This window comes from Aphelocoma coerulescens, chromosome 21 (assembly GCF_041296385.1).
Source record: "Aphelocoma coerulescens isolate FSJ_1873_10779 chromosome 21, UR_Acoe_1.0, whole genome shotgun sequence".
Taxonomy (NCBI): domain Eukaryota; kingdom Metazoa; phylum Chordata; class Aves; order Passeriformes; family Corvidae; genus Aphelocoma; species Aphelocoma coerulescens.
The window spans coordinates 6250827-6260495 of NC_091034.1; the positions used below are offsets into that span (position 1 = coordinate 6250827).

The following is a 9669-nucleotide window of genomic DNA, read 5'->3' on the forward strand; positions in this document are numbered from 1 at the left end:
CTACAGGAGTGACTCTGCATGGCCCAGCTCTGCTGGCCAGTGTGGGCTGTCCTTAATGGGGACGATGGGAACACTGGTTCAGCGGGCTCACAGACCCTAGTGTGTTATGGGGAAGAGAGAAAATGGGGTTACCATTCCCTAGTTATTCTCCCTGTTCCTCCAACATCCAGTTAGAAATGTCATGCAAAGAAACCTGTGGTCACTTCGGGTCACCCACACAGACACACACACACATCCCCCAGGCTCTGGGATGGGCAGAGATGTCCCTGGGGCTGTTGATTTGAACCCTAGCAGGGCTGCCCTCCCTTTCCCACCTTCCCCCAAAAGTGTGCCTCCTCCATGCCACGACTGTGCCTGGCACATGCAGGGCCTCAGGAATGCCATTGATCCCAACCCAACCAGCTGGAGGGTCAGTGCTTTCCCAGCTCCCCACGCCGCACACTCCACCAGCAGCGTGGGCAGAAGGTTATTCTCCCCGGGGCATTGGCAATCAATGTACCATGCACTAATGGATGCTTCCTCTATTGTCCCGCTGCGGGCCTGGATTGGCTGCGGGGCTGTGGGAAACACCGGCGATCCTGACACTCACGTATCTGCCCCAGCTCCCCGGGTATAAATAGAGGCACTTGGGAGCTGCCAAAGCATCGCCTCACGCTCGGCACAGCAGCTGGGTGGGGTCTGTGCCCACGGCTGAGCGCTCGGAATGGCTCCCAGCAACGCTCTCATGATCCACATGGAGGAGAAGCTGCTGCCAAAGGAAAAGAATAAAGTAAGTAGAGCCCCTGAGAGGATTGGAAAGGCTGGTCTGCCCCTAGCAAATATATATGACATGGGAGAAGTGGTCCGGGGGAAAGCAAATATGTTAAAGAGAGATAAGGGAGATTATATAGATTTTTAAAAATTGGAATGGGTGGGCAGCATTACACAGCTCTCCTGCCAAAAAAAAAAAGCATCTTTGAACATGGGTGTATCAGGGCATCAGAAGGGAAATCGGGTCAGGTCTCACAACATCCCTAACGATCTGCTCCGTCTCTCACAGCTGAGGAAGCCGGTGGTGGAGAAAATGCGCCGGGACCGGATTAACAGCAGCATCGAGCAGCTGAAACTGCTCCTGGAGAAGGAGTTTCAGAGGCACCAGCCCAACTCCAAGCTGGAGAAAGCCGACATCCTGGAAGTGGCTGTCAGCTACCTGAAGCAGCAGAGCCAGCTGCAGGACCAAAAAAGTGAGTGCAGAGCAGGTATTTCACACCTGGACCTGCTCCCAGGGCTGTGCCCTCCCAGACACCCCGAGGCGAGCAGGGGCTGGAGCATCCCAGCCCCAGGCACATGAAAGTCACTGCACAAATCATCACTGCCCCATGTTTTGGTCACGATTTTAACCTGCTGCTTTTGCTTTTCTTTCTCTTCCAGCATTCATCCACAAGAACCCAGAGCAGGACTTTAACAGCGGGTACCTGCGGTGCCTCAAGGAAGCGATGCACTTTCTGTCCTACTACGAGCCCAAGAAGGAGACCCAGGTCCAGCTCATCAAGCACTTCTGCAAGGCTCAGCTGGGCGCAGATGCCTCGTACTCTCCAGCTCTGCGTGGCTCCCCCCTGTCTCCCTGCGTGTTTCCCAGAAAACAGCCTGCCCAGAAGAGCGTGGCTGCTGCTCCGACCATCTGGAGACCCTGGTAGACCTGCTGAACTTTATTCCTACGTTTTGCTACAAACACTAGAGGGACCTGTGGTTTATTAGTTCCTCTTTGAAGTAGGAAACATTGCTTTCCAAAGGTGGGAGGGGGCGGTTATTGTTTTTCTGTCACCAGAAATGAGGGTCGCTGGGTGGTTTCCCTTCATAGTGAAGGACTGTGGGTGTATCTTGCAGCAGATTTGTTGCTTTTATTGGTGGCTCCTGGCCAAAGACAGGACCAAGTTCTGTGGTGATTTAGAGAGCAAATGCCCTGCAGTTTCCATCACAGGCTGCTGAGCCCGTGGCTGTCAGTGGAAATCTTTCTGCTGACTGCCTGGGTCACTGGTTCAAGTGCTCCATTGTCTCTAGATAATGTATTGACCTTCCTCAAGAAGGAGCCCTTTGGAGAATGTATTTTGTATCATAAAGAGAGGATTGAGCCTTTCCCTTTTGAGTGAAAGATGTTATTAAAGAAATGCTGATTCTTCTGAAGCTCCTCTGCTATTTTTAGTATCCTTCTTACAGAAAGTTGTGATGATCACAGAGAGCTCTAGGGCCAATTCTCTTCATGTCACTTTGTGCTGCTCTCATTTGAGGGATAATTGATGCCTTTTGTAAAGGAAATACCTGTGCTATACCATAAGGAAAAGGGGGAGGAAGGGAAGCAACAAGTACTTTATAATCATTCACTGAGCATGCTGAGGAGCTTAAAAAGCTTTTATAAAGTTGTGATGTATTCATCCTGTGTGATGTTCAACTTGCGTGTCTTCACTGTACAATACAATAAAAATGGTTTTAGTCATTAGTCCTTTGCTTTGGAATGATTAAAAGGGCTGACACTGCTGGACTGGGTGCATGCAGACTCTCCTGTGGTGGAGAAGCCATCAGGAGGTGTCAGTTCTGAGCCCTTCCCTCCAGTACATGACTTATATCTGTGAAATCCCTTTGGCAGAGCAGAATTTCAGATCCTGTAAGGAAGCAGCCTCTGGAAAAATTATCAAAAATGAAAATGGAAGTGAAATTGAAGTGAGGTGCTGAGAGGTGTCAACCTTTTAGATTTAACAGCAACCTATTCAGCCTTCAACAAATCACTCATTCCACAGCCACTTCATTTCCCCCACTGATTTTCCCACCTGAGCTCGGCCTTGTGCCTTCTGCCTGTTTGGGAGGGAGTATTGTGCAAATTGCCCAATAACATCCAAAGAGTTTGGCACCTGCCTCAGCTTGGGGATCTTGAAAACTACCTGAAGTGAGGTGAACTAATTTTTGTAGTCTTAATTTTAAGACACAAATTCTGTTAGGTAATAACAGAGTTGCTCCCTTCATTGAAGTGAGATTATAGCTAAAAGTATAGTTAGATAGGAGAGACTGAGGAAGCATTTCCTCTGTTAAATTATTTCCTTTTATTTTACCTTCTCTTCAAAATAAATCTGCACAAATAATCATGTCACAATCATTTCTCTAACCACAGTAATTCACTGAATTTGGGTTTATGACAGGGAGCCCTCTCCTTCTCCCAGAGATACAGGAACAGCATGAAACACATTTGGTCGACAATTCAACTCTCCTCAGCTTCCCTGGGAGAGGTGCCCTTGAAAAGCTGCATTTCAAGCAGGCAGGGGTTGCTCCCAAACAAAGGGAAACATTGAACACCTGATCTTGTCAAAAGCACGGAGCAACCTGAGATCTGCTCAGCTGACAGATCAAACTGCATCCAACACTGAACCTGCCCAGGCCTCGCTTGGCCTGTGGTGAAATCCTCTGTTAACCACACAAAAAGGCCCCGAAAGCCAAACAGCTGAGTTAGGGACGTGCTGCTCTGCCTCATTATGGGCCATGGATCATTTAGGTTATAATTTGTGCACAGGCTGGTTGAGTGCTCTTCACCTCTCTGCCAGTGCAGTGCAAGGAGGGGTTTGGTACAGGTCTCTACCAGTGCTCCAGATTTGTTCTTGCTAATGAACTGCTAAATAATTCAGAAGAGATATTTTTAGGTTTTATGGTTGCTTAGCGAGCTTGAAGAAGTCACTGTGTTCAACTTGTCCTTGTCAATTAGCACAAGCTTCTGAATCCCAGCAAAACTCCAGCTGTTGTCCATGCCTGTGGGGTTTTAATTCAAGCCTAATTAGGGCAGTTTGGGGGAACTCAGGCTCAGCTGGAGTGCCATGTGCCCCAAAGCCCACCCCAGCCTGATGTGCACCGCTGGGAACAGAGTCACACGTGGCACGGACCAGGCTGCTGCTCTTCTGGGGATGGGATTCCACCCAAGGAAACCACATTTGAGGGTCATAGCTGGCAGCACCTCTGCAGGCTGTGTAAAAAAGTGTGTAAGGGAGAGCAACAGTGAGTGCCTCCTCCCTGGGCAGTGGGAAGGGACCAAACCCCACCGGAAAAGCTGCTTTTTTTTTTGCTGCAAGGAGTCAGATCCACCCTGGTGCAAGTGCTCCCCTTCTGCTTTTCATCAGGCACAGAGTTGCCCCTCTGGGCTTTAATTTCCCAATTACCCCAGAGCTAAAAGCCAGACCTCCGGCCTGCCCGGCCCCCGCACAGCAAAGGTTATGTTTACAATTTATTAATTATTATCACTTCTCATAATTGAACGCAAAGCTTCTTATGGCTCCTCCGGCCCCTGGGGTGACTCTCCCCTGCTCCCAACACATTCCCACCCTTAGGGAAGATGTTGTTTATTATGCTGATCCCACAGCTCAGGAATACTCTCCTGACAAAGCCCCTATTAACCTCAGAGTGTGGGCCTGAGTTTCTCTGAGTTTCCCACACTTTCTTCCCTATTTAGGGCATTCAGAGGCCCACAAAGGAAGCGTGCCTCACAACAGCCCACATTAGTGACGCTTTTTGGCTCCGCATTGTGACGACCAGCAATTCCTGTCCCGATGGACCATCTGGAGAGCTATTTTCCCAAGGAGCACATTGATCGATCAGTATTATGCGAGGGCCCTTTTAAAACTTGGGAACGTTATGCTCTTTGACACTAAATAGGTGTCTCAAGAGGGGTTGTCAGAAAGATTTTAAACCATTTAAGGAAGGCATAGGAAAAAAAAAAAAAAAAAAAAAACCACCAACATAAAAAATCGTAATTATTTCTTTAAAAACGCCATCAATGGCATCTGGGAGACAAGCTGGCAGGAATGTAGGAAATGGTCTGAAATAAAAGTGCTCTAAAATTGGTGCAAGCCATTGAGTTGTGTGCTGGAAGCACAGCCACAGAGGTACAGAGCACTGCTTTCTAAATCTGCATGACACAGACAAAGAAATTCTGGGTTTCCACACTCTTTGCTGATAGCCCACCCTCCTCCAGACCTGTTGCTCCATTGCAGCACACTGAATTCCCCTCCATGGAAAATTATGGATCAGATGGGCTAAGAAAGCTGCCAGTTGGTATTAAAAGCAGTAGCAGCTTTTGGGAAAACTCTGTGTGTAGTAAATCTACAGCTGGGCTGAAAGCACCACCCATAAACCAGGAGCAGAAAGGCCCAGAGCAGTTCCTCAGGGTAGAGGTCCTCCAGCTGTTCTGATTTATGGATTGTCACGGACACCAACCTAAAATGACACTCTTGGGGTGGCTGGATCCTTTCCTGGGTCCCCTATGGTTGTTCCTGAACTCACAGCAATCCCACAGGTTCCCACCACAGCTCGGGGTCACCGGGGAGCAGCTCCAGTTGGAGATGATGAACATGGGGATAGCCAGGGCTCCTGCCTGGCATTCCAGGGCTGTAAGTACAGACAGGGATAACCCCTGGCAGGCTGTGATTTTGGAAACAGCATCTTCACGATGCAGCTCAGGATTTGATGGGATTTACAGAGGAGCAGCCTCTGCCCGCAGCATCTCCAGGTCTCACACCCCCTCCAAAGAAGGGAATCGTGGTGTCCCGTCGTTCAGTCAACTCCATGTTTGGCAATTTTGGGGATTTGTCTCTTTTAATCCTTCATTCCCAAACCAGGGAAAATCGTGTCTCTGAGCCTCAGACAGCCCAACTTCCTGGCTCTGCAGCAGCAGTCCAAGGCACAAACTCCTCCCATGGATATGGAGCACAGGGACAAGGATTTGGATCCCAAACACGATGCAGGGGGACAGACTGGTGCACTACCAGTGGGATTTTTAAAAAAGACCAAACTGAGCAAACTAATTACAGATTTCTAACAAAGACCAACTGCACTTCCTACAGCAGAGGATGATTTTTCCGTACTGAAATTCTTGAGGGAATTACATTCTGCACTCCATAAGGAATATACTGTAGTGACAGCCCAAGTCTAGACAATTTATTATTCACAAGCATCATTGGGGAAATGCTGTTGCCGTTAAGTTTTCAATAACCAAACCAACCAGGGGGAATATTTACTCCTCTCACCCAGCAGCAGCGTACAGAGGGCACATGAGGCAGGCACGGGGGAATGGAAGATTTGTGATCCCTTTCCAAGGGACAGAGAGCCGGGAGTTTGGGAGCTGAGGGCTGTTGTGTGCGCTGGCAGCGGGACAGGGTGCCTGCTTCACCATTCCCATCAGATGCTGCGAGCCCGCAGCTCCCAGGATTTCCCATTCACGGTGTTAAACTGCCGACAAAAGAAGTGTGCCTGGGAGGGTCCCGGGGAGAGCCCACGCCTGCGGCACCATCTGCCCGGCCCTTCAAGGAAGGGATCAGGCTTTAATCAGTGGGAGCTGGTTTAGCCCTTTGGAGGCCGGGGCATTGTGCTGCGGACAGCGTGGCATTATTTAAAACCGCTCATTTCATATTTCCAGGGCTGAAAATTGGGTCAGAGCTGCCCTCCCCTCTCCCCGTGCCCGCGGCTGCCGCCAGCATCCTCCTTTCCATACGGTGCGTGGCAGGACCTGCTGTCCCTTCATCCCACGTGATGCCGGGAGGGATCCAGAAAATCCCGTGCTTCACTTCCCTCTGCACTAACAGCACCAGCACATGCAGCCAGGGATTGCCTCAGCTCCAAGGGATACTGCAGATTACAAGGTGACAAAATAATTCAGCGAGCTGATTTTGAATAGGACTCATAGTCCTTGTTCAATTATAGTTTTTGACAACCATCAAGAATTAAAATTGTTGTACCGTAAGTGATCCATCTAAACATAAAATGTCTTTGGGCTGGGAAGGGAATACACCTGGCTCATGGAAATCCATGAGGATCCAGGCAGTGAAAAGGGCTTTAAAATCTTCAGGTTAATAACAGGTTACAGGATCATCCTTTGCAGAATTATATCCTTTTATTCACCAGCCCTTTGTGTGCTGGAACACTTTGCTGTCCAGGTACCACAGACACAGGTTTGGCCCTGAGAGGGATGCTGAGGGCAGGTGGAACCGGCTGCCTGCCGCTGACAGGGAAATGAGAGGTTTCCTGTCCGATTTTGAAAGGCAGACACAAGAAATAAGCAGGGTTTTCATCAATGTTGTCGTGCTAAGAAACAGGTATTCCAAAACTGCATGAGGCCTCCCATGCCTGACTGACAGATCCTAAACATGACTGGCTTTGTACTGGGTTGTGCTGGGAGGGGGCAGCAGACCTGGGCAGGCAACTTAAAATAGCCTGGGAAAAAAAATATTGCTACAAGGCAGCTCCAGTCCAGGATCTTGTCCAGTCCTTTCCCCTTCATTACACACAGAGGTGAGAAATCCCAAGGCTGAGCAGAGTCACAGGAGGGCCTCACACCTGTGGGACATCCTGCAAAGGGGATAACACAGCAAAGGAATAGCAAGAACTGACTTTTCACTCCCTCTCAGTTGTCTGTAAATGGGAAATATATTTAGGTGGAGACTCAGGAACAGTGAGGCATTTACAAAGTGGCATGAAATTAAACAGGATGTGTTTGGGAAAGACATCACAATCATTACATGTCACGGGCTGCCGTAGGAAAGCCCAGATTACCCGAACAAAAGCAAGGAAAAGCTCTGGATATAACTTAGAGAGGGATTTTAAACAATGGCAAGGAAAATATTTCAAGCTAACTGTTTGAAGGGCTCTTCCCTCGATTTTAGGCTCTCGTTGCCTGAAAATTATCTGGTACTGTATTCATCTAAGCACGGTTTAATGTCAATAAAAGGGTTTAGTCCCTCTAATTCTGCATCTTTCCCTTCTCAACCTCTCTTTGGGGCGCAGAGCATTATCTCTTCCTGGGATCAGTCTTCTGTGCTTAATTTCAACACAGCCTGGGAAAAGGCAGCACATTGAGATGTTGACGTTCCCAACATCAGGCAGAAGCTGGATGATAATGACGGGCGAACGCTTTCCCACGTTCCCTGCCCAGCGCCGCGATGCCAAACCCTATTGTGTCACACTCTCCCCAGCCCACCTGCTCCTTTGGGAGCGGGGTATTATCCCCAGGCAATTCACAGTCAATTTGCCATGCTGTAATGGATGCTTTCCCATTGTCCCGGGCACGCATGGATTGGCTGGCGACTGTGGGAAACTCCGAGTCGCTCCGGACCCAGACTTTTGTATGCGGCCCCTGCGTATAAATAGGGCAGGTCCCGGCTGCCTTCTCCACTCCGAGCTGAAAGCAGCCCTTGGGATAACGCTCTCTCCCTGGACATCCCATCGCCCAGAGAGAGGGGAGCACAGAGTGAGTATCTGCTGGAGAGCCGGGAAGGGCCGCACCCTTTCGGGTGTCAGAGCCTCGCTGCTCACCTTCCCTTCTTCCCCTTCTGTGTTACAGCTCCGGGAATCCCAGATCGGATTTACAGCAGCTGGAACTGCCCCTGGGGAAGGGATTTCAGAGGCAGCAGCCCAACTCCGAGCTGGGGAAAGGCGACATCCTGGGGATGGCTGTGAGCGCCCCGGAATCCGGGCGAGGTGAGTGCTCCCCATCACATCCCCCATCCCTCTCACCGCCTTTTCCTTTGGGACAAACTCCAGCCGGCGCTTCCCCGTGTAACACTTTTCTCCTCTCCTGCCCTCCCAGCTTTTGCAGCTCCTGCCAGGAGCCCGCAGCAGGATTATCCTGACGGGCAGTGCCCCAGAGCTGCTCTGCAATTCCCGTTCCACGGGCGCAGGAACGCGGGGGAAGCTGAGCTGCCACTCCCGAAGGTCACAGGTGGCACCTGGGGACTCTGGATCTTCCTCGGCACCCACCTCCAGCCACCAGCCTCCTGCAAAACCAGCGGCACCGAAGCGATTCCAAAGCCCCCGGAGGCCCTGGCAGTTCAGGTTCCGTGATTCATGGACGTTTGCCCGTATTCCAGAGGAGACCGTGACTTGCTCTACAAGTCGCCCCCACTCCTCTCATGAGTAGGGAAGAATGTTTCCCCTTTGCAGGGCATTGCTCTGCTTGGATGTGAGCTCCCCTTCTCCCAGAAGGACTGGAACGATCCCACCGCGTGGAGAGAGAGTTGTTCTGAGGGAATGTGAGCTGTATCCCCCTGCTGGGAGGGCTGGAGGGGTCGTTCGGAGGGGAACGACGGCTGTTCTTAACCTCTGCGAGGTTGTCCTTGTACCTCTGCTGGGAAAGCTGTAACCTCTGGGACGGTCAGAATTCCCAAAATGTCCCTGTGGGAGGAGCCTTTTCCTCTGAGTCCTCGGGGTCCCAGGGTATCCACACCTGGAATGCCCTGGGGTCTGACTGGACACATTTGGGAATCTGGCCTTCCCACGGTGCCATAAGGGGTTCTATAATATTTATAGTCTGTACTGAGCATGCTCTGAGAATGGTTAAACCATATCCCAAACTATGTAGAGGAAATTCCTCGGGATGTCTTGCTCACGAGCCAGGGCTGTTTGTGAGGTTCAGGATGTGTGTGTGCCTTTTGTAAAGGCAAGAGCTCGTTTTTATGTCCTTATAGGACTGAAAGTTACGGCTGTGCTGTCGATTTTACAAGAAATATTTATCAAAGTCTTTCATGAAAGGCAGGTGTATAAATTTTATTTGCTTTTTGGTACCCTTTTGCCAGGGGAAAATGGGAATTTGTTACTGTCCTTGGAGGATGTTATGATGTGTTCTGTGCAAGCTGCACCAATGTATGACCTGTGCCAGAATTATCT

At 50.1% G+C, this 9669-nt stretch overlaps 1 protein-coding gene across 1 annotated transcript; it reads left to right on the forward strand.

Annotated features, from left to right (window-relative positions):
* Positions 1 to 658: 658 nt before the first annotated feature.
* Positions 659 to 2742, forward strand: LOC138121295 (transcription factor HES-5-like). Its single transcript, XM_069034673.1, has 3 exons — positions 659 to 769; positions 1040 to 1223; positions 1411 to 2742. Exons 1-3 carry the CDS (start codon positions 704 to 706, stop codon positions 1674 to 1676), a joined length of 516 nt encoding a protein of 171 aa, XP_068890774.1. The 5' UTR covers positions 659 to 703; the 3' UTR covers positions 1677 to 2742.
* Positions 2743 to 9669: the final 6927 nt, after the last annotated feature.

Bases quoted from the DNA above. Each gene is read 5' to 3' on its own strand.
- LOC138121295 (XM_069034673.1), top strand. From the start codon at position 704: ATGGCTCCCAGCAACGCTCTCATGATCCACATGGAGGAGAAGCTGCTG. The intron at 770-1,039 runs GTAAGTAGAGCC...CGTCTCTCACAG, and splicing joins TGCCAAAGGAAAAGAATAAA to CTGAGGAAGCCGGTGGTGGA. The intron at 1,224-1,410 runs GTGAGTGCAGAG...TTTCTCTTCCAG, and splicing joins CCAGCTGCAGGACCAAAAAA to CATTCATCCACAAGAACCCA.